Here is a 25,096-nt window from a genome sequence, read left to right as displayed (position 1 = left end):
TGATGGTGGTTCTGGAATTACACACAGTCTTCATTCCTGTGTTTTCCAACACTTGAGACTTAGGAGCTTGGCTTTTCAAACTCAACTATTCTTTTCAACAGATTTTTACATGTAATGTAAAACATGTTTCAACACAGTCTGAACTTTATTTATTGCTTTTGTTGTTGGAAGAAGGAAAAATCATATAAGAGTGAGGATTTTCTCCTGTAAAACTGAAAAAAAAAAATCAGCAAAAATGTTTTGAAATTTCAGGTTGTTTAAAAACTTCTAAAGATTTGAATTAGCTGAAGTTCTGAAGGAAGTTTAAAATAAAGCTGGATCTTTATTTGATAGAATTGCCTGTACTTTATCTGGTCTGTGATACCATCAGATAAACCTATTAGAACGTAAACTCATATTGTCCAAAATGTCCTAGAACTTGAGCACCACCTTGATTTAGAGCATTTCAACCAGACCTGTTGAAGTCATTGTGGGACCAGAGCCTTTGCTTGGCTGGAGCAGCCTGACCTCATGCAAGTGGATGCTAAGATAGTTCTCAGCCAGGAGAACAGGCTCTAATAAAAGCTGCCCCTTAAAATACAATCTCAGCTATCCTTAGACCCTGCAGATTTTCAGCCATGTAGATTAAGTCACTCATAATGACATTAAAGCTACTAATGAGAAAATGGCACATACTTTCAGGACACAGGGCAATGAGGCCATAAGTTTTATCTATAATGATGATAATCTAGAATTTTGTTCTTTAGGATCCATTAATGGATCATTTTCTAGTTAATGAAACAATATGCTTTTGATAATGGTTTTAAGTTGCCAGCAACATATTAGTCAAATTTCTTTTGGATTCTTTTTCCCTTTACAATGCCCAAAAGCAGTCAACACAGATATTATCATGAAGCATTCACAAAATATATGCAGCCCTATGAACATGGTGATGTAAAAGTAGACTTAATTAAAAAAATATCACTTGGCTTCTGCTGTCATTGAAAGGATACTGAATTTTTAAACATTTTATTTAAATTCAAATTGTGAAATGAAATACTTAAAATGTTCAGGGAAGGAAAGGAAGGTAGGAAAAAAATCAAAGCTGCTTTTGCCAAATAGGAAACTAACCCTAGATTTGCTGCTGGGATTTTAGGACCTGAAATACAAATGGCTTTTAAACTGATCTTTGACATAAGGCCATTTGGAAGTAGCTGGAAGTTTTTGATACTTATTTATTCTTTCTTTCAAAGAAGAAAGCTTAGACTAAAACTGAAGGAAAAATCCCTACTGAAACAACTCTGGCAAAAATTTCAAAGCCAAATTATTTAGCCCTGGAATTGTTGTTACTATACCTTATGGAAATAATTCTGCTGCTTTCAATTTTTTAAATTTTATTTTCTTTGTCCAGAACCCTTTATTTGGCCAGTTCTTCAAAAATTGCTGTGGTTTTGTTCATGAAGTAGAAAAACTGTGCATCATGAGACATGTAATGTACCACAGAGGGAGGCCCATAATGACTACAGATGTAATACAAACATTCTGAGAAATGATTGTAGCAACACATCCAAATAGAAACATTTTGGCCCATAGCTTTCTTATTTTTCCTCAGCTCTAATAATTTCTAAGTTCCTCTTGCTGGGATAGGATACAAGTCTAATGAAATGTATTGATGTCTCCTTATGAAGAAGGAAAGGATAGGAAGGCACATCTTATATGGAACAAAAATCTTTCTCTCTTGCAAAGGCAGCATTTGCTAGTACTCCATCTCATCCCCTCTGAAGTGGGTGTGTACTGCTTGGATTAGGAGGCAAAACCACCAAAGGTTGTCCTTGTAGAAAGCATTTTATCTCCTTTGGATCATTGAAAAGATGGCAGAACTGATGTGCTTTCAGATTCTTTGAACCATTTTGAAGGTGAGAGTGTCTTAAAGGGTTATTGCAAACAGCTTCACATAGGAGTTATATGACATAGTTCAGACAACTTAATTCAGCCACAGCCAAGGTACTCCTACCTGCCCTTTGCATTTTTATATACATATACTATGTAGTTCAAGCTGAATAATCACAATATATAAAGAATAGACCAACTAGAAAACAAGGAGAAAAAAAAAAAAAAGGAAAAAAGCATATTACCTAATTTTGCCAAGAATGAGTGAAACATCTCTGAAATTGTTAAAAGAAAATATCTTCTTAAGTCTCATGTGCAGGCACCATAAGGGTACTAATCCCAAACAAGTGTCTAAATATAATGGGCCTCCCAGGGTATCACAGTGAATCCCACAATGAACCAAGTGTTTGGTAAATACTGAAGGGCTGTAAGATGACTCGGTCCTAGTTGGAACTTGTAGTCTCTTCAAACTAGCATTTCTCAACTTCTCAGCCCATGTGGATGTTTTTGGGCTTACGAAGCTCCAAGTTTGAGTGTCCTGCATGCTTTGCATGAAACAGTTATCCATTGCCAGCAGTGCCATCTGTGATTGATGCATTTCTGGCAGCGTTTTATGTCTTTATAGCAAAATGAGTTTGGTACTTTATTGTTTGTTCCTGTGTCCTCCACCTCATTCTCCTACAGAGTGTAACACGATGTGCAGCAGCAATATTCAGTCCTTTATCAGGAAGCTGTATTCAAGTTTCCTAGACCAAGACCTTCTTTCCTCTCTATACTTTTTTCCCCTGGGTGTTTTTGTTTATTTGTTTGTGTATTTTGTTTTGTTTTGTTTATTTGGGTTTTAGTTTTGTTTTGTTTTGTTATTGGGATGTTTTGTGTTTTATTATTTTTGTTTTTTCTTTTGGTGCTGGTCATGGTAGAATATTCCTGGGATTTATGTCATAAACCTGACAGAGTGGTTAGATGTGTATATCTGTATTATTTATGGGGCTCCCTCTACAACTGAGATTCATGTTTCACAAAGCAACAGCCTATGCAGGTTTTGATGAGCAAAATTTCCCTTGGCAAAGGGACTAATTTCAGTTGTGGTGCATCAGATGTTGAATTTGGAGGGAAACTACTATATTTGCCCTCAAGGAGTGAATTCATAATTTTTGAATGATATAAAATTATTTACATGCAGCTATGCACTTGGGTCTATGTGAGGTGATGTTTCCAACCAGTCTGAGAAATTTCTCTCATGTCAAAAAGGCTGCAGAGCTTTCTAGGAGTTGGAAGTGGGATCTTCAACCTTCCTGGTCCTATGACCCACATAGGAAAATTTTGGGTGGTTGACTGCCATGGGCTGCTGAGCACATGGTGTGACATCTCTGTATTTCAGGCTAGAATTAAGCCCAGCTGTGCTGCACATGGAGCAGGGACACGTGCTGTTTTCAGCCTGCATGTCTGTCCCACAGCTGGGGACTAGCACTGCCCTGCAGCACTGCTGTGGATGGGTGTGCTGGCCTACAGCCAAGCTGGGCATGAGGGTTTCAGTGACAAAGGTAGGCTGCTGTGCTGTAGAAAGACCTGCAGTTTTTCTTTGCCATGCTACTCTGCCTAGGTGAGTTCCTAACAGGTGTTTGGGGTGTGTTTTTCAAACCCCACAAGCCACACAGCAGGAAAAAATGTACTTGGATGTGTGTGTTTGTTGGCAGCCTGTGGGCTCATATGTGAGGAGACATTAACCTTGCCTTTACTGTCTTACAGAAGGCAGATTGCTCTCCCCCATTCCCTGCCCTTCCCCTGAACAGGCAACTCTCAAAAACTAAGTAGAGCATGTTAAAAGCAGACACTTGTGTCAAGGCCTAGCTGGTTTGGCACAGTACTAAATTTGTCTCATATTAGTGCTTAGAAATTACCCTTTGATCACGTGTATTTTTAGATAGATTCATATTTTGTTTCAAAGGACCAAGGCTGGTCATTTGGTGAGTCTGACCCCAGAAGGTCTATTTTCTTAGAACTTCATAGATTTTTGAGAATTGAAGGGTGTGTGTAGCATTGTATTGTGGTGTTCTGTATTGAATCAGAACCAAAACCTTTACACAAGGAGAAAGTTAATGAGGGGTATCTGATGGGATTAGAATTTCATAAACATTGTCTGATTACTTGTCAGTCATCTGTGCTGTCAGTCATCTACTTTAGCTTCGGGTAATTTGCCCACCTCTTAATGAAAATGCACTTTAAAAAAAATAATTAACCCACCCATCCCCCAAAACTCCAGGTTTTAGACCCCTTTTCTGTAGTCCTGTCAGTGTTGATACCTTTGCCTCTGCCATTTTATATGCCATTTTTATAAGTTGACAAAGATATAATTAGCTCAGAATTAGCTGTACATGCAGTAATTGTCCTGTGGGTGTTGTGATATGTTTAGGAAGACAGGCTTTTCATACATAAGATCATAGTGTGGTGCAGGGAAAACTGCTCAACTCATGGTTTTAATCAGATCAGAATTGAAGTGGTTTTGTCTTTTTAACAAGGACATGTTGACCTAGCAATCAGTAAGCTCTGAGCTGGGGCTAGTATGAGCAATACAACACAAAAACACCAACCATCGATACTTGCAAAATGTTAGTAAAGAACTTTGAAACTAATCTTAAAAAGTCCTAGTCTCAAACGTGCATTGCTTTGGGCATGTCACTCCCGAGGTTGTGTGGGCTACAAGCTGACACTCCTCTTCTGGAAGTGTGGGTCCCTCTATCGTCCCACATGTCCTGCAAGTACATGTAACCACATTTCAGGTATAGTTACATGTTCCTGTGCTGCTCCCTGTGCTAACATACGTGCCACAAGACCCCCTGCACACCTGGGGATCCCTGCTTGTTACATCCTGACCTGCCACCAGACAGAGAGCCAGTACCACCAGGCCAGGGCAGAGGGGACACACCAGCACCAAACCATGACTGCCTGCTCTAGTGTCTCTCTCCACCTATCACAAACTTTCATCCTTCTTTCTTGCTTCTTTTAAACCTGATTCTTTCCCAAAAAGCCTTTGGTAACACTGGATTACCACTTAACCTGGGTAACAGTTGTGTGGAGTAAACTTAATTGATATTCTTAGCTGGCCCATTGGGTGAAGTACCCTCTTGGGACTGGCAGTTTTTGTATTAATCTTGTCACACGTGGGATATCCTCACTCCCATTTGACAACATATCTTGTTACCCAGCCCCTTTTGCCAGGCAGAGGTGATGTGGGCTCATGCAGGAACGAAATCCTTGCTTCCCAGTGCCATTGTGTGGGCTGCCCTTGGGATGTCCACTATCCCAAACAATCCCAGTGGTTTAAGTGTCTGTCTTATGGGGTGAAAGAAGCAGAAACTATTTTTTAAAACAGCTGAATTAAATAGAAACATCCCAAGGGATATATGTAGTATATATTATAGGATACCTGAAGAACTAATCTGGGGGATGTTCAACAGCTGGATATTTTTTCTTCGATGTGGCGGCAAAGGCCGGCAGTGATTCACTGGAACTGAGTGGGAATACCATTTGCAAGGAGAAAACAGCTCGAGCTCTGGAGCAGCCGGAGGGAGCGAGAAGCGCTCCTGCTGCCCGGCTTCCTCCAGCACACGGCGGCTTTCTGTCAGCCCCCGGGGAGCTGCACGGGGTCGGGGGCGCCGCGAAGGTGCCGAACGCAGAGCCGCCCTCCTTCCCGTGGGAAGGACATCTGAACAAACCCCGCAGCCATCCCCTCTGTTGGGACAGGGGAGCCCCGGCCGGGCGCTGTGTCTTTAAGGGCCGGGGCCGCTCTGGGCTCCATCCTCCCTCCATCCCCATCCCATCTCCATCCCCTCCCTCTCTCCCCGGCCCGGCGGCGCTGGGCGCCGGGAGGAGGCGCCTGCCGCTAACAAAAGTCTGCGGCCGAGGCTCCTTTCCTCCCGCCCCGGGCAACAAGTGGCTGGCGGGCTCCCGGGGGAGGCGGCGGCACGGCGGGGCTGCGAGGAGGAGGAGGAAGGCGGAGCGGCGCTGGAGCACGGAGCAGCCGAGCGGCAGCCGCGGGGCGGTGGAGCCAGCGCCCGGAGGCCGTCCCGCCCGTCCTGCTTGTGGATTATAACTGGAGCCGCCTTCCTGGCCCGGACAGCCCGGCTGGAAACCGGCACCGAGACATCGCATTTTTGATTCTTTCGCTTTTAAAGTTTTTTGGTTGGTTGGGTTTTTTTTTTTTGTTGTTGTTGTTGATTTTTTTTTTCTTTTTCTTTTTTTTTTGTTGTCCCGTGGGGAAAGGAGGGTGTTGGCCCCCCGAGAAGAAGCGCAGGAAGTTGCAAGGCTGCTTCGGACATGTCGCCGTGAGCCCTTTCGGGGGTGCTCCCCCGGCGGTGCCCCAGGGCTGCGGGGCGCCCCGCGGCAGAGATGCTGAGCGGCGCCGTGGGAAAGCGGCGGCGAGCATGAAGGCGGCAGGATGGGCGCGAACAATGGCAAGCAGTACGGCAGCGAGGGTGAGCTGGGCAGCAGGAGGCTGCTGGAGCAGCGGCGGGGTCCGGCAGGGCGGGGGGCTCCGGGAGGGACACTCCTCTCCCCGGCAGGGACCGCCGGGTCCGGGACCGACCCCCGCCCCGAACCGCGACACAGTCCTTGGGCTCCCGCTGCGCTCCTTAAAAATACCCTGAATTTTTAGTGTTATTTCACTGGATAGGAGTTTTAGTGCTGTCTCAGCTCATGATGTCGGGGCAGCGGCGCGGCTTGCTGCTCGAAGGCGGCTCGGGAGTTATGGCAGCGTTAACTTTGCTAAAAACTTGTAGGGCGCTCTTTGTAATCCTTTTCTACTCGTCTTTATATCCCAGGGTCCTTATATTATGCAGTATGCTATATGACTGCTTCCTGTCTGAACAGAAAGAAAAAAATTAACCCCGGCAAGGGCTGGGGAGAGAGTTAATGTTCTCCAGCTGTTATCCATAGATTGTACTCCTGCAATTTCGCTTCAGTGAAACTCTAGTGGGCTTGGTTTTAGATATACAGGGCCTGATTCGTTCTTGTGGAAACCTATTAGTCTCGCTGGAGTTGCATCAGGGATGAATTTCAGCTGCTATGCTTCTGGTGTGAAGGACTACTGGAACAGTCAGCTGGTGTCAGGCAAACCAATGGCAAGTACAGAAAGTTTGTCTCCCTGCCAGCTAGTTTTAGCCTTTCTTTAACTTCTAGCTGACTTCTATATATATTGCCCTCCAAGTATTTAGGCAGCTCTGTAGGATGTATGCCTTCCCCTTGGCGTATTGGGCAACTCTGTAGGATCACCACCAACCGTTTTTTTTGTTAAGGGTTTGTAGGTTGAGTAAGGGAGATGATCTTGTGGTCTGCTCCATTCTTTGGGAGTTCAGACGGCAACTGCCAAAGAATACACCTCTCGCATCCAAAATATGCATGAAGATTGTGTAAAGGAAAGGGGAAAGACGCCGCTTCTAGTGCAGATTCTGCAGTTCCTTTCACTTACTGCCAAATGAGCTCTGCTGTCTGAAGAGTTCATGAAGTCGGGTGCTTTAAGCTAAAGATATTCTTCCTGTCATGGAGTTTCAGTCAATTTTACCATCACTGGAAAAACTCCTGCATAAATGGGGTGAACCTGGAGTTTGCAATGAAAGCCTCTTTGAATTCCTCCTGAAAGGGGATATCTTATTTTTTCACAGAGTTGAAAGGGTCATTGTTGACAGTTCTGGTCATGCTGCTGGGGCAGTGTTTGCCTCAATGACAGGAAGGTGTGGATGTGTGCCCGAGCTCTCTTGTGAATTCAGAGGACTGGTTGCTTCAATACATGTACAGTTTTTGGGCAAGAATGACAGACAGAGAGTGTTTTGCAGCCCTTAGATGAAGGGGAGATTAACTGTTCCAGAAGTACCTGATAGGCACTGTGAGGAAGAGGAGGACTAGTACCACCAGGGTGTTCTTAGTTCACCTCTCTCCTCCATTCAGAATGGAGATTGGATCAAAAAATTAATGTTTGCAGTGCAGACATTTACTTCTCTTGAGAATAAGGCAGAATGGTGGCTTGAAGTTAAAATAAACTTAAAAAATCCCCAAGCCCCATGACCAAAACTTCATCATTAATGTGCCTCAAAGATTGTGTTTCCTGGTAACTTCTATACATCATCAGTTGCTGAGAAACTTGGAGAAGCTCTCATACTAGTTGTGTTTCTTGAGTGATACAGAAGAGAACAAATCTAAACCTGATAAAGGGAGACCTTTATAATTTTTTTTTTTTTCATAAACTACTGGGGCTTTTGGTGCCTTTTGCAAATGAACCACTTAATTGCTGTATAAAGCTTTTAGTAGGGTGTAACACCACTCCCGGGTGACGGGGTAACACCACTTTCTGTGTACTTTAAAAACACCCTGAATATCCATTTGAGAGTTCATGGAGTGGTGTCTATGGTACAATTTTCAGCATTTTGGGCTTTGTTGGCTGATGCTGCACTGTGGTATGTCACTTTAGGGGTGAAGAAAAGTACCTTTGTTAGTTGGTGCTTCTTGAAGGCTGTTTTCCCATTTGCTGCTTGCTGATATCTTAGGTGAAATTTCAGGCGGACAATTGCAAATGATTTTTTAAATGGCTGGGCTTTTTTCACACAGCTTTCCTTCCCATCTGCTTTGGAAATGCAGAACTTCATGAATTTGCCCAAATTGTTTCATGTATCAATGTTGAACAGATACATTAGGGCAAGGGTAACTGTTGCTCAAGATACCACTTCTAAAATAGAGAGCTTTTATGACCAGAAAATGGGGTGTTACATTGATTGCTATATTGTTACACTTACCAGTAATAAACGTTTTTTGAAATTCACATCTGTGCTGTGTATGTAATAATCTCAGGCAGCTAAGTGTTTGTGACTGATCGTGTAAACTACACTGGACTGCCTTTATTTATTTGGTTAGCCAAGGCTTTATTGAATGCAATTTTATTAGAAGCTGCAATTGTTATGTTAAGATGCACTGGATAGTTGGATGTTTGAGGAGCCTAAATCAGTATGTAGAGTCTGGTGTATAATTGACAGTGCCTTTGAATGTGTTTGTTTTCCATTAATTTAATTTTCTAAGATGAAAAACTTGCTCTAATTAAGCTTAAATTTGAATAAAATTGCTTACCTGAAAAATCATGTCATGCAAATTGGATATGAACACAACATTCATTTAAGAAATTACAATAAATTAATATAGAAACAAAACTTTGTTTACAGGAATTTACCTATTTTTAAATGTGAAATATTTAATACAAGTTTACTTTCCTAGTTTTCATTTGTACTTTAATTGTTATAAGGCAGATTATACCTGAAAAAATATATAAAGCTTGAGATGTTAGGCTTGCCATAGTATGCAATAGATTCAGACTGAAGTGTTAAAGCTTGATGAGTCTTTCTGAATGTGTTCCAACAGTTGTGTTTGGACAGTGCTACTGATGCTAATAGATCACTGGAGCAAGAAATCCACTTTACCATGGAGCAGAACTTGTAGGGCTTTTGCCTATGCAGACAAACTGATAGAAATGATCAGTTCCTTAGCAAGAGACTTACTGCTGTCTTTCACTTTCTGGCCATGTGGATAAATCATTCTACTTTCTCTCATGTATTTAGCTCCTTGCTTGGTTTTTAAATAAGAGGAGACCTTGTGTCTGGTAGTGGATAGAGCAGCCTTTTGTTGTAGAAGCTATCAAAAGTCAGGTGTTCTGTTTAAGGACCTGTCTTAAAGTGTAATGCTGTTGCAGCTGACCAAACAAGACACTACTCATCATCACAGAGGGGACTGAATTGAAGGATGTTACTCTTTAACTATTGCCAAGTTGACAGTTTCTATAATATTTCTGCCTAGAAAAACCTCCTATGCTGGCCACAAGGCTGGGTAGGTGCTGACTGTAGTGCCAGCTGTTGGCATGGGACCTTTGGGAAAAGGTTAACTGGATGCTGCCATTCCTCTCACCCGAGGCAGTTTCTCATCCTCAAGGGATGACTTTAAAACTTCAGTAATACAAGAAATTGGCTTTGTAATATGAGTTGGAGGAATAATCTATGTTCTTACATATGAAAGGAAGCTGTGGCATTAACATGAAATTGCTGCTTTGCAAAATAGCTTTTCAACACATCTTCTTCACAAGTGACTTCTTCATTAAATGAGACCTGAGACCCAGTCAAATTTGACAGGGGCTAAATAACGCTACAAAATTTTGACAATACTGATGTTCAGACCACACGAACTAATGTCTTTTTATAAGTTAACTGTCCAGAATCCTGCAGTTGGAGATAAAAGTTTCTTGGGGCATCTCCTGCACTTTCTTTTTCCAGAAGCTGGTCTAGAGAGGATTGGTGACAATATGCAGCAGCTCCAGTTGAACAGCTAAAATTATGTAAGACTTGATGTGACACAGGAGCCTGGGGCTGTAAAGAACAGAGAATGGCAGGGGAAAAATAGACTAGACTGTGGGAGAAATAGGTGAAGCAGCACCTTAAACAAGGAAATCAACAGCCTTTCTGAATCATAAGCCTTGTTGACAAAGTTTTACTTTTTGTATCTGAATATTTAATTTGGGAAGATTTTAATGCAAACTCTAGAGGAATAACTTTCACTCTGTTCTTAGTTTGAAAATGTTTCTTCTTCAAACTTTTATTTATGGTGTTTTCTATTCACAAACTACTTGGAGGGAGATCCTAGTGTTCTGCTAAAGTAAGCAGCAGTACAGAAACCTGCCTTTGTCGTGAGATACAGTTTCTACAAAGCACAGGCAACAAAGGTGGTGTTAATTATGATGTGTGACCTGCTATACAGTAGCTAAAATTTCCTAGGAATTGCCAGCATGTAGCACTGTGGAGAAATGGGTCAGTCTGTGTTCATTTTGGAGTGTGTTATCCTCTCAAATCTGTCCCTTCAGCTGGGAAATATGGTCAAGGTCTGCATTATAAATCCAGGCTTTTCAGACTTGTCCTTTGTTTTTTTTTGTTTTTTTTTTTTTGAAGGTGCTTTTGGACAATAACTCATTGTGAATGCTGCCTTTAATTTCAAAGTAGATTTCTGATAATTCAGTGATGGCACGTGTTCTGACACACCTAATATTGTGTATTAAAATCTTTTTGATCCAATAGTTCTGGCATTCCTGGCCTATAGATTTTTCCATATGTTAGGATTTGTTTCTTCACAAAGTATTGCTGGATTTACTTTAAATGCAGTGCTTATGTCAGCTGTGAAAAACAGTATACCATTGTAGTCTTCCATTCTTTTTTTTAAAGAGTTGAATCATAATAATTTACCAATTATTTTTATTGGTGGTTTGAATCTGTGAAGTCTCATGGGAAATTTTAATGAGGGTAAGGAGGTGAGAAAGGCAATAAATTAGCATTTACTACATTATTTAATTACAAAACTGTGTCATCCCCCTGAGGTATCTGCCCTGTGTACTGCATCTTTAGAAGCAAGAGAAGTTTTTCTTCCTGGTGTTTAGTATTTTCTACCCCATGAGGTTCCCAGAGTCAAGTGAAGAGTCTCATCAAGTTGGGTGCTAAAAGTTGGGTGCTTTTTTTTCCTCACTTTGTTTTGATGCCTGAGTTGCATTTTCACATTACTATTTGACCTGTTAAACGTTTAGTATATCACTTACTGCTGTCTTACTTTACTGTTCTAGTGGGATTTTTTTTCTTTGTTTTTTGACCTTAATATCCATGTAACTACTGTAAATATTAGTGTTCTGCTTAACAGTGCTTTTGGTGTTGCACTTACTCATGTGGTTGTATTCTGCTTTTTGGTACTTGTCCAGTGTCAGTTCTTGCATTTTACCTGTGGCGGAATTTCACTCAGCTACCTTCAGAGAGGTGACACTTGCCTCTTAACATTAAAGCTGGGATTGGAAGGATAGCAATATTCCAAATGTCAATTCTTTGAGCAGTATTGTTTTTTCAAAAGTGAATTTGCAGTCTGACAGTGGCCAACTGCTCTTAACCAAAATTAATCTTCAAAAATGCTACTTATGATGTTCATTTTTTTAATGTAACTGTCAACTGAGCAATGCAAAATGATTGTGTGTGTTTACTCAGTTTGTCTCCAAAAAGTAAATTTGCTCTAAGCTCAGTGCTTATGTTGCATGTTGTTGTGTAGATCACATGGCAGGGGCAGGAGGAGGGTCAGACACAGCACTTTAGTGAGCTGCTGTGCTGCTGTCAGTTTTTCATAAACCAGGATTTTATTTTCTAAAAAACATGATCAGCCTATGTGTAATTCAAATGTGTGTTTATATGCATGGAGCTACAGATCTGTGGGAGATTAAGGCTTTAAAAAGTTTCTAATTTTGTCAATAGATTTTTAGAAAGTTACTTAGATACTGACATCCATTTTATACCATAAAATATTACTCTTTTGTAAAATGCTTCTGGGGGAAAGGTGGGTCTCTTTTTATTTCATGATTTTTTAAAATAGGTATTAGCTCATTAACTGTAGTCTGGGTAATTATCTTTGAATTGGTTGGTACCTTTGCATGGAGTAAGATGAACTGGATGCTCTTCTGTACATTAAAAAAAATAAATTGTTAGCTGGGTGTCAGTCAAAGGCCTGAGTAAACTTTGAAGCTGGGGATGCATGACATGGAAATCTTGCAGCAGACCTGTCTGAGCTAAGGTAGTAGGTGTCCAGGACTTGCACATCCTCATCCTTCTTTTGCCCACTCCCCAAAGGCATGGAAGGTGACAAGACTGCTTTGGTAACTCTTCTAAGCTGAATTTGAACACCCTCCTCTCAAACAGAACTTCATAAAATCCAAACTGAATTTGGTACTATATCATCCTTTGTGAGGGGGGAAAAATAAAAATCCACACTTACTCAGAATTGGGTGAGCAGTTTTAAGCCTAAACCGGCAACCCCAAAAAACTCCTCAGCAAACTTAGTTTTCTGGCAGTTTCAGTCCTTTGGCCACTTCTGGATTCCTTACTTCTGTGAACAATTCCTAACTAGGAATTGGTTTGCTCCTTTGTGTGTCTTGTTTGTGTTAGGAAAGTGATTGGCAGAAGACAGTGGATGACATTTGAAGGCTGAAATGCACAAGTGGTTTATTTCTGCTCTTCATTTTATAATTAGCTATGCCCTATTTTTTAATATAAGACAAGTGCTTTGCTAAATTAGGACAACTATTTCATTAAGGAGTAGAGACCTTCAAAAGCTGAAAAACAGGTGGTGGGCCCCCAGTAGAATCTGTTCCTTCTTGATGAGAAGATGCAACACCTTGTGTGTGTAGATGTGCAGCTTGTGATGGGATGGATGAGCTTCAGGACTTTAGGTTGAGAACTTGTAGTGGTGTAGCTGACCTTGGGGGGAAAGACTGTTAGTTCTGAGTTCTGTCTGATCATACCTCTCATTTTATTTCCAAATCTACCTGTGTGCCTTCTAGCACCAACATGGCACTGAGGACAGGTTAATGTGAGACTTTCATAAAGGAGGTGTTACCATCTTGATGTTATGCTTGAGTTGGCTGTGTCCAAACAGGTATTTAAGGAAAAGGTTCCAACCCTGTTCCCAAATCCAAACTCAACAAAAGTAATTTGTTGGCAAACTGGTCTCTTCACCCTATATACTTTTGTGATCTCTGCTTTAAGTAAATGGGGAAAAATAGTTGTCTTTTGGGGATTTTTTTTTTTACCCATTTTTACCCTTGGAGTTAAGTGAGCAACAGGAAGCTCTTTTTCATGCCCATGTTTTGAATCAGGAAATTCCTGTCTGCAATACATAAATCTGTCAAATCAACATCCAAAATCACGTGGCACTTTTCTTTGTCAGTGATTTGTGTACAAATGTGTATAATAGCTGCAGTAATGCTGTACTGAAGTCTGTTAAAGCAGCATTAGCTTGGAGGAGGGTGTTTGAATACTCTTTTTGGTGAGCCCATTTTAAAAATTATCTTCCTCAATATCCTTCTTTGTTCCTGTGAATATTTCTTAAATTGTATAATAATTACTTAGGATGAGTATTTTGTTTAAATCCTGTCCTTGAGAGATAGTAATGCTATTGTGGAAACAGATAAAGACAAAGTGCACTTACTTGAGAGTTTCTTAGGGTGCTCATGGCTCTTGTATTATTTTGTCTCTGGTGCAATGATGGCAGTACTTGATCTTGTTCATCACTGGAGGGCAAGACAAAAGGCAACAGCTGGTCATCCAGAGATGTACTAAACAGATGTTTTTGGGGTTTTTCTGTAGTATCTAGTAAAATTTCTATTCCAGTTTTTCATTTGCCTTTTCTTTGACACTTTATAAGGAAGCTGCTTATGGCATCAACATGGAATCATACAGTAGTTTGGATTGAAGGGACCTTTTAAATGTCATCTAGCTCAATCTGCCTGCAATGAGCTTCAGGTTGCTGAAAGCCTCTTCCAACCTTAAGATATACTAAAAGAGGTATAAGCAAAGGCTTGTAGGAGGAGGATTTAAATTCCAGTTGGCTATCAAGTTGAAACTAACTGTATGGAATATCTAGTAGCTGACCTTCCTCCTTAGGTTCATATATGACTGTCCTCTTTTGTAGCCAACAAGCCTGAAGGTCCTCATCTATTTTTAGCATGGTTTGAGAACATGGATGCTCTTACTCCAGAGCCTCTAGCTGTGAAATTTTATTGTTTTGGTATACTAGACTGCCAGTGGAGTTCTGTACAGATAGTAAAATGACATTACAGCATTTTCCAATCAACTCTGGGCCATATTTTAATGTCTATAGAGCCTGAAGTACAAAAATCCAAAGATTAGAAGTAACACCTCTGGAGATCTCTGATCCAACGTGGTACTCAAAATGAAGCCAATTAGAGCAGGTTGCATAGAATATTGTGCCATCAGATTTCTTAGCACCTCCAAAGATGAAGGTATTACAATGCCCCTGAGCAGTGTGTTCCAGTGCTCAGTCACCCAAAGGTTTTAAAAGAAGAAAAAGATACTTTAATGTTTAAATGGAAATGCTCATGTATCAATTTGTGACCAGTCCCTGTTACCCGTTCACTGGCTCTCACTGAGAAGATTCTGTCTTGTTTGCTCCACTCTCTCTCCTCTCCAGGTGTTTATACACAGTGGCAATATTCCATCTGAGTCCCTTCTTCTCCAGAGTAGTATCTTTCTGCCTAGCAGGTTAGTCAGTTTTCAGTTTTGTCTTACTGTCCACTTAGCTACAGTGTGCTTCATCCATTTGTCTATGAAGGTTCTATGGAAAGAAGTTGGGAAGCCTTGCTGAAGTCAGGATGAACCACTCGTGTACTCCCCTAGTGCCAGTTGTTTCCTTATTGATGTCTTACAGGTTGGCCAAGAATTACTTCCACTTCTAAACCCCTGATAATGACTTCCCATCACCTTATTGGCTTGGAAATATTTTCCAGGAAGCTGTCACTTGTCCTGGATTGAGTTGAGACTGACCAGCCTGTGGATCCCTAAGTTGTCCTCCAAGCTGTTCTGGGGACTGGCTTTTGTCCAGTTCTCAGGAACCTTTCCTGGTCACCATGACATTTCTGCAGTAATTGAGGGACCTTGCTGTGACATTGGACAGATCCCACAGCCATTACCAGTGCTTCCATTAGGTCTCATGGATTGGTGTCTGTCCAGTTTAGTTAAATGTTCCCTAACTTGATCCTCCTGTACTTCAACTGGTTACTTATGTTTAGAAAAGCTACTATCAGGCTTTCAGAGAGTTCAGCTGTAGCAAGCTCTGGCAAGTGTGAAGATTGTATTACAGTAGTTGAGTATCTCTAAACAGTACTCTGTAAACTTGTGTCTACAGCTGGTTTGGAGTTTTTCAGCTATAATTTATTTTTACCTTGTATAATTTATGCTAAAAGTCTTCATTTCCACTGGATCAAGAAACTCACACTTTCTCAATGACCACACTTCCTCTTGGCAGAGAACAGATAGAGCAAGAATGCTCCTAAGAGTTGTGGTGGTAGAATCTGGCTCTGTGTATTTTTGTTGCTGTTTCTGGCAGCAGCAATGGTCTGTATTTTCATAAAAGCTTCTTCAGTGGAGTTTTGCTTGCTTCACGAGAAACAGCTAGCCCAGGACAGCATTTTTTTGCTTCCTAGAAAATTAAGGTTGTTACTTTAATTGATAACATTGTAGTAATAATAATGATAAGAAATAATTTCTGCCATATTCAGGTTGATGTAGCCATGACTGGTAAAAATACTTGACAATAATCCTTATTATACTGGTGTAAAGGTTATCTTCTTTCCATGTGTTCTAGGATTAAATCAAAGAGGATTTAAGTCCTGCGTTCAAGTTATGAAGGTTAATATTCAAGTTTAGAAGAAATGCCTTAATTTTCATATGTGAAATGATGAAATGTGATTGCCTTAAATTTCTTTCTGAAAGCAGTCATTTCTACACAATGTGAGTAATTTTAATCATATAAAGTGCTAGTAGATGCTTCTCAGTTTAGAGTCTTCTGTTTAAAACTATAGTCACTACAATACAGTGGTTTTTGGCTATTGCTATGTCTGATGCTATTTGGCAGTTGAATTTGCATTTTGACTTTCATACCAAAAATCTACCTCTAGGATAACTCGCCTGTTAATGTTATCTATTCCTTTTTTTTTTCTGTGCAGGAGAGGGGGTAACTTTCTAGAAAGGTCAAAGGTTCTGTGGTGTCAGAAGTATAGCCACAGTGCATGAATCAAAATGTTCCAATGCAAGATTTTAGGGGTGACTTTTTAAAACTGTTTTTCTTTCCGTTTGTATGTATGGACTAGACAGCGTAGTCCAGTCTAAAGTTTTCTTTGGCACTTGGTTAGGCATGAGCAGAATATTTTGCTTATGTCTTCATTTCTCTTGGGAAATTATTGCTCTTTACTCCCCTGTGGGTGTACCTTTTGTTACCCTTCAGGGTTGTCTTTATGGAAAAACACACATGCTTGTGGTGTGTATTTATTTCTCTTGCCAGGAACTAGTGGAACAAAGGTGAATGTGAGACTTCCTCTCCCTCAAACAATTACTAGTTTTTCCTGCTTTAACTCTGGTTTTAAAAGGCTCCATATGAGAGCCCTTCTTGTATCTAAGAAATAATCCAACTGTGAATTGGTTTACAGTTCATCACTGTGAGTAAAGGGAAAGGCTAGTTTCTGGTTTTTTGTCCAGGAATTTATTGATTCAAATATTCTGATGATTTAGGTCTTTGATAATGGTTTAATTTGCTTCTCATCATGAAATTACATAGTATGGCAAGATATATTTTTCTCTGTAAGAGCTGAATTGTGATGGTTGCCCAGCATCTTGATAATGGTACGTGTTTCCATAGTGTGTTCCAGGTAATGAAGTGGAATTGAACAACATTATCACTTACCTTAATTTTTGAGTATAGGGTTTGACAGCAGAAATAGGACACAGTGAATGTTGCAGACCTGTTTCTTTCTGGGTTTCCTGCTTTCAGTTTGGCAGGCCTCATTTTCTACGGAAAACAAATCCTTGCCTTTCTGTGGATAAGATCTCCTGCTGCCCTTCTCCTTGCCATATCTGTCACAGAAGTGTAGGATTTCTTCATTAAGTCCCTACATGAGCAAAAACATTCCTAGAAAGTGAAGTTTAGCCTCCCCAGGATTAGAGTCTAAACCACCAGAACAAGTCTAGTCAGACACAGGAGCCTTTCAGCTCCTGAGCAATTGGCTGTCAGTGGTTGCGTGGTTTGTGCCTTTTAAGCACTGATTACTCTGACCCATGTTTTCCTCAATTTTCTTCCTAATCGAGGTATTGGCACTTGACTGAAAGGAATGTTGTAGGTAGGACACAGAGCCTGGGCTTTTTGTTAATTGAGTCACACTGGCAACAGCCTTGTTGCTAGTGCTAGCCATCCATGGGTTTGAGAAAATATAAGACAAATTGTGAAGTATTTGATTGGTTCAGGATGTGTTTTCAAGCCAAGGTCAGGTCTCTAACTATGCATTTGGGAGAAGAAGGATCATCACACAATCTTGCTTTAACCCTGTAGATTCCAGCTAATGGGTGTGAAGTGTGAAAAAAATCCCCATAAAATCAGTAGAACTCGTTTGAAACTTTATTTTCTGTAGACTTGACCACAGGCAATTTCAGGAAAAAAAAAAAAAAACTATGTAAACTCAGTTTGAGTGTTACAGCTGAACATACAGAGAGAGGGAGCTTCAGTGAAAAGGTGTGTTTTTTCTGGGACCATACAAGAGATATTCATCAGGTACCCAGTAGAAACTTTGTTTACATTAAAAAAAACCCCCAATGAATACTCTGTGGATAATAAGCTAATCTGCGTCACTAGTGAGTCATCTGGTGAACTAGATGTTCTTAGTGGTGTGGTTTTGGATGATAGAGAATGGTGGAGGAATAGTGAATTATGTGAATTGTTCTTTGCTATTCTCTTCTACAACAATATCTAAATTTAGTTTGCTTCAGCTTTGAGAAAAGAACCTTATGCTTTGTTGTGACTGAGCCTCTTGCCTTTGGAACAAGAGCTACTGCTTTTTAAAAAAGGATTTTTTTATTAAGGACTTAATATATTTTTAAATACTCCTTCATGATGAAGCCATGAAAAATAAAATCTGAATATGCTAATTTCATGCTAACATGGTGGTTTTGCATTTGTCTCCCAGACAGCTGAAGTACTGTGTTAGTGATACCTGGACTGCACATGTGTAATACAGCTTTGCAAAAATCAAAAATGTATGATGAGAATAGAGATACCTGAACAACAGAATTCTTCAGGGAACTGGCCTTAATTTCCGTACATATACTGGAAATGTATATTCATGCTACACAGTGTTATTTGACCTTTTTGTTTTCTGTGTAGTGTATCTTTAAAAGAAAGGTATCCATAACATTCTTTGAGCCTCGGGTTCTTCCTAGGATATGTGCTAGGTTAATGGAATTTCTAAAACTTGAAGCTCTTGAATTCCAACAAGAATCTTCTGAGTTTTCCAGTCTAGTTCTAGTGAAATGGCTTTGAAGAGTTAAGCCTAAGAATATGATTTTCAGGGTTGTGTGATCAGCATTGATTTTTGTGATCTAAAAAGGATAGTTTATTTCTTAAATATTCCATTTGAGGAATTGAACTTTGTGTTACTTTTTAAATTTGAAATGCAATATTCAGATAAAGACAATGTAGTGTTGTGCTTTTAGAAAAAGATGTAAAAAAACCAAGCACAAGTAATGCAAGAATGAAATGTGCTAAGAGGATTGAAAATCAGACCACTGTACTTTCCTTGAGACTGTCTGGCCACATTAGTTATACAGGAAAGTCATTAAATCCTGGCTATCTTCTGAAATGCATCAGCTGAACCCTGGTAATTCTGGTTGCCAGCAGATCAGAAATCTAATCTAATTTCATTTTTTTATAAGCAATTTATTATAACTAATGCTTGGTGTCAATATATATTCATGTAGTGCATTGGCACAACCCAGTGAAATGTGACAACCCTACCTTTCAGCAGGGCTATGCCCTCTGGAAAGCTGGCGAATTAAAATTCTCTCATTGATGTAAAGTGTTCTTAGTTTGCTGAGTACCAGCTGCAATAAGCTGGGTATTCCCTCTAGAATTTTTTGGTGGAATGTTCTGTGTTGGAGGAGACAGGGATGCTGCATCTGAGCAGTGGTAGAAGAACTCTAAAGTGGAGCTGTGCAATCACAGCTTTGATGAACTTTAACAGATTTGTTGCTGTCATCCATTCAACAAAAGACTGACTTAGATCTTTCTCTTGTGCAATAGGTAAAAAGAAGTACAGTAGCTTAATATTATCTTTCCTATTTGGCAGTAGTCCAAGGCATTTCAAGGACCTGGCATATCAGGTGGTCCTTCAGTGCTTGCCAAGGAAGTTGGAAGGAGTGTCACTGTTTTGTTTTTTTCCTTGAAGACTGACTCTTTACACTAGATATAAGAAAACTTCTCTGGAGAGATTGCATCAGTTGTAGGAGTAAATGTACAACTCTCCCTATCTGCTGTTTTCTCATTGCTTTGCCACTTACACAAGGATTTATTCTCAAGGGTAATGGATTTATGATTTGGTAACACTTTATGGATAGATAACACCATTTAGATAAGTGGCACAAAAGTTTTCAGAAGTATTTTAAAGAGAGTTTGCAACTTTAATTACTTCCTGTGCTATCTTTCTATGTAAATTACTATGAAGCTCTGTGACCATGTTGGAAACACGGTAAGAATGATACTGCTATTATTCTAGGTAGGGCTTTGAATGTTTGAATTAAGTTAAAAATAGAATGGGTAAGGAATACATCCAGAAGCTGCCAAAGGAATTTGTTTGTAATTTTGGGTCAAATCTGGTATTGCTCCTTCAAGAGCTGCCTCTCAAATTGTTTCTCTGCAGCTGAAAACAAACTCCAGTCTAAGATTAGTCTGAATTCACCTTAATGTGTTCTGAGAGATGAGCATCAGTTGTTCCAGTTGCCTGCTGCCCTCTTAAAATCTGAGAGCAGTTCCTTAAAGTTCAGTAACTGCATGCAAGGCCAGTCAAGCCTTGGGTATGGTCCCATGTGCAAATAGCTGGTTGGTGGCAGCAGCTGCTCGACTCTGTACAGCTCAGGTAGTATTTTTTCTGCATTGGTGTCATTCCGACTGGCTGGAAGTTTTTAGTATCCTGAAGAATTTTCCATTACACCTCCTAATCACTTTTGAGTAAATTATGAAGTGGCTAAGAGGTTATTCTTCCTTTGCTTAATGACATGGTTGTCTCTTGGATATTTCTCTTCTGCTGTGTGGTTTTGAGGAGAAGTGTGGGAGAGTGGGCACTGAAGTGCTTGTGTTGTTTTGAAAATGCTTCTTGGGATCCAGACAAAAAGTAATGTCTGGAATATTTCTGTTTATTGTCTGTGAGAGGCACAGGAAATAGGAAAGGCCAACTAAATTATTGCAGCCAGCAAACTCCTCTGAAGCAAAGGAAAATTTAGGAGTGACAGAACTGGGTCTTGCTGCCCATTAGGTCTGTGTTGCACATTCCTCATAAATCTAGTGACAGAACTGGATCAAGGCTCCTTCACTCCAGAACAGCAGAGGGGAAATGAAGTTAGAGTTTCAGAGCCAGTTTATCAACTAGAAAAGGGAGATACATTTACTTCTCTCACCCCAAATCTCCATAATCTGTAGGTGAATTCTCATAAGGTACCAGAGCTGCAGCAAAACTTGTAGACAGAATTTTCTCCCACTTTCACTTAGAATAAGTGGTCATTATTTTCTTTTGCTAGTTAGAGTTGAGATGAAAGTGGAGAATTGCTGTAAAATACTGAACAACCCTGTACTATCTCAACTAATTGGAAACTAAAGTTTTGGCAAAAGTTCTCTGATGTTGCTGTAAAGAGAAGTGACCTACCAAATTTGCAAGTCCTCTCGCCTCCAGGCAAAGATGTTTGCATTTTGAGCCTTCTATTTTCTTGCAGCCTAAACTGTCCAATTTTTAGGTTAAACAGATGTGTGAAAAAAAAAAAATTAAATCTGGGCATTTGGCCATAGTAAACAAACTAGAATTACTGTTTTTTTGAATATCTAATGACAGTAAGATGAATTGTTGCAAAGTACTTCATGTCTCATTCATAGCGAAATACTACCTTTATCTTAAAATGATGTTTGCATCTGTGTAATGTAAAATGCTATTTAGACTTGAAATCTTTATTTTCAGTTGATGCTAAACTTAAATGGTGATTGATTTCCTGGGATTCATAGGCATGCTTTCTGCTAACCCAAGACCTGTCCTTGACTTGTGAGAGTGTGCTGCTGTGGGACTTCTTGCCTTCCTCTGTAGCATGGCTTCTGAGGGTTTGTCCTTCAGAGCACTACTTTTTTGTATGGGTTCTCATTGGAAAGGGATTTTCATGTGTATTTATGTCATGGACTTACATCCTAGTGCTTTGCTTTTGTCCTAAGAAATGCTGTGCATAGGTGATGATCATCTCTTCAGACTGACAAGACAGGGTTTGCACAGTATTTCTGTGTGTCCCCTTTTTCTATGTGATTTCCCTATTTCTGTGTGATTTAAATTAAAATCTCAGTGGCAGCTATCAGCAGTGGCAGAAGTAGGAATCAGAAGAAAAGAGCTGTATGGGCAAGATTGCTTTCTCTAATGACACTCCTGGGAGTATCTCTGCATAGAGCCCAAAATACATGGACTGGCTGAAATGAGACCCCTGTAGCTCAGTGTCCTGTCCTTTGCAGTGGCCCTCTGTGACTTATGAACAAAGAATAGTTTAATGGAGTCATGTGAAGAGTTAATAGACAGAACCCCTAAGCTAGAATTGTATGTTCTAGAAGTATGACTGGTGTCTGAACCAAGAATGAGAGGTAAGTGGGTGCTCTTTTCTTGTTAGGTCTTCACTGCTTCTTATTTGAAATACTGCAATTCTCTTGCCTACTGTAATCAGTAGAAGTGAAAAGCTGCAGTCTTATTGGTTTAAAACTGAAATCCTGCAAATTGTTATCATCACTATAGTTGAGCTGAAAACATTTGTTTCTGACACCTTGTGGTTGAGTCTTGGAGCAGCAGCAATATGAGAATTTTCATTAGAGAGATTGAATCTATTTTTTCCTTTCTGCTTAGTCACAGAATGGCTTGGATTGGAAGAGACCTTAAAGATCATCTGATTCCAATCCCACTGCCATGGACAGGGCCATTTTTTGCTAGACCAGGTTGCTCACAGCTCCATCCAACCTGTTCTGGAACACTTCCAGGGATGACGCATCCACAGTTTCTCTGGGCAGCCTCACTACTCACACAAGAAAGAATTTCTTCCTTATATCTAATCTTAACTTACTCTCAGTCTAAAACCATTCACCCTTGTTATGGTACTCTTTGTAAAAATCCCTCTCCAACTTTCTTGGAGGCTCTCTTCAGGTACCGAAAGGCCACATCTAGGTGACCCAAAGCCTTCTCTTTTCCAATCTCAACAAACCCTATTCTCTTAGCCTTTTGATTTGGTGGGTGGACTGTTAGATAGATAAAGCCTTTCTTAGTGACAGTGTATTTACCTACTTGTGTGATCTACTCCTCCCATAATGACAACATTAATTGAAGCTCCATGAATTTGCAGTGAACTATGAAGAACCATTCTAGGCTTTTGGAAACGGGGTTTTGTTGTGTGTATAGTACATTTCTAACTGTTGGATTTATGGACCATAAGAAATAAAGCTGCGTTTTTCCAAGCTTTTTATTTTTCCTGCATAACCATTTTTATTGTTCATCTGTTTTCAATATCTCTCAATAAGGGATGGGTTTTATAAACATTTTTACAGCAAAAGCTTTGAAGCATATCATTGCTTGAGTTCATCTTACCCTGAAATAGCTTTTTCTGAAATACTTTGCTTGTATCACACTACTGTAGCTTCAAGCCCTGACTTGGACTGGTGGGTTCGATGGGGCAACTCTCACTAGAATGACTCTGAGTTTAAGCATCTGTTTATGTAGAAAGTATCCTTATTCTTTGGAAGTCTCTATTTCAGAACAATGAGACTACCTTTCCTACAGGGAAAGCCAATCTACCTGCTGTGTACAGCTGTAAGCCCACTTAGTTTTAGTTTGATTTGTACAGAGGAAAGGGCATTTTCAAATATAGTCTGTAATAGTTCCCTCAGATCAGGTAATGTGCCATTGGAGAATCCCTTTGGTATAATTGTCTAAACTGTGATCCTCATCCATGTAGAAACTTTGCATGGGAAGAAATTCCATTGCTAATGGACATTGCTTCTTCAGCAAAATTCTAAAGTTGGTCTGGTCTGTGAATTTCAAGTAACTTGTGCAGAATTCCTTTATGGACTTGAAGCCATTCCAGGGGTTTAAAAAAAGAATAGAATTGTGGTGTCTGTTTCCTCCTTGGTAAGGATAGAAGACAGGCAAATGGACACATTTACTGTCTGTGATTATTGGCAGAATCCTGCAAAAAGCAGATTTTGTAGCTTGACAACAGCTGTGACTCAAAGCTGCCTAACTTGCATGTCTCTGTTTGTAATTATCTAATCCTGCTTAGGCTTTCTTTTCCTGGATACTGTTTTTTGTATGGTGAGCATTTCCTGCAGTAGAGGACTAATACAGACTGAGGGCCTTTCCCATCACAAGGTAGGATGCTCCAAGTCTAAACAAATATCTGGTATTAATGGCTTGATTTCTTCTGACTTGTTCTTTAGGTCATATTTCTCTTTAGGCCTAATGAAGACTGTTGCTCTCTTCTGGTCTATGCTCTTAGAAGAACGCTAAGCACTCTAAATATTTTAGTTACTTTACTAAAAGCTGAATACTGTCAGCATCTGCTGCCCTTTCTCAAGAAGAATTCTTGTCACCAGCCCATTTGTTCATGTTTTGTCTCCTGGCATTAACAGCCTCTTGTAGCTGGATGTCAGATACCTGCAGCCATGTAAACGTGGGTCTGCTTCCCATACCAGGGAATCTGCTTAATGCTCTGGATTAAATGGAGCAACTTGGACCTGGAAACACTGACTGTTCATCTTGCATTGGCAAACAGCTCTAAAAGGTGTTTCAAATGGGGGGATACATACTTCAGGGAAACTTGTTCAGGGTAAACAGTGAGGAAACTCAGGCCAGAGAAGGTTTTCATCTACATGCAATGAGTTTTAGGTATACTATTGATTTTGTAATTCTGGAAATACAGAAACAATTCAACTGCTTTTTAATTAAATGCCATGTCTTTATTAAAAGCTGAAGTACTTGAATGACTTACCAGTCACTGATTGATTCATATAGAAAATAAAGTTTTAATAAAAGCTGTTATGAGAATTGCCAGGGTTAGGTCCAAAAAGTAATAGTAAGATGGGATTCTTGCTTCATATACGAGTCCAAAATTGTTAAGAGACAATTAGAGGAGTGACTGAGGTCACTTGATTTGTTCAGCCTGGAGGAGGCTAAGGGGAGATCTCATTGCAGTTACAATTTCCTTATGAGAGGAAGAGCAGGCAATGATCTTTGTGGTGACCACTGACAGGACCTGAGAGAATGACCTGAAGTTGTGTCAGGGGAGGTTTAGGTTGGATCTTAGGAAAAGATTTTTCACCCAGAGGGTGTTTGGGCACTGGAACAGGCTCCCCAGGGCAGTGGTCACAGCACCAAACCTGACAGAGCTCAACAAGTGTTTGGACAATAATCAAGCACATGGGATTCTTGGGGGGTCTTGTGTAAGGTCAAAAGGCAGACTGATGATCCTTATGGATCCCTTTCAACCCAAGATATTCTGTGATTCTATATAGCATGGAAAATGACAGCCTAAAGTAGGTGTAGCAGTGTGGCTAGGTCTTC

At 40.2% G+C, this 25,096-nt stretch overlaps 1 protein-coding gene across 2 annotated transcripts in view; it reads left to right on the top strand.

The window, feature by feature from the left end:
- The window catches only part of FBXL7 (F-box and leucine rich repeat protein 7), a 188,979-nt gene that overhangs the window by 14,856 nt on the left and 149,027 nt on the right, over nt 1-25,096 (top strand). The window contains exon 1 of one of the 2 annotated variants that reach the window (XM_079300273.1): nt 5,724-6,344. The exons of the other annotated variant lie outside the window; for it this stretch is intronic. Within the exon in view, the coding sequence (XP_079156399.1) occupies nt 6,308-6,344 (37 nt within the window). The 5' untranslated portion in view covers nt 5,724-6,307. Of the gene's footprint in view, nt 1-5,723; nt 6,345-25,096 lie in introns of those variants that run through there. 2 annotated transcript variants of the gene reach the window in all.

Source organism: Erithacus rubecula (assembly GCF_903797595.1).
Source record: "Erithacus rubecula genome assembly, chromosome: 3".
NCBI classification, from domain to species: Eukaryota; Metazoa; Chordata; class Aves; order Passeriformes; family Muscicapidae; genus Erithacus; species Erithacus rubecula.
This window is presented reverse-complemented; position numbering and strand designations above follow the sequence as displayed.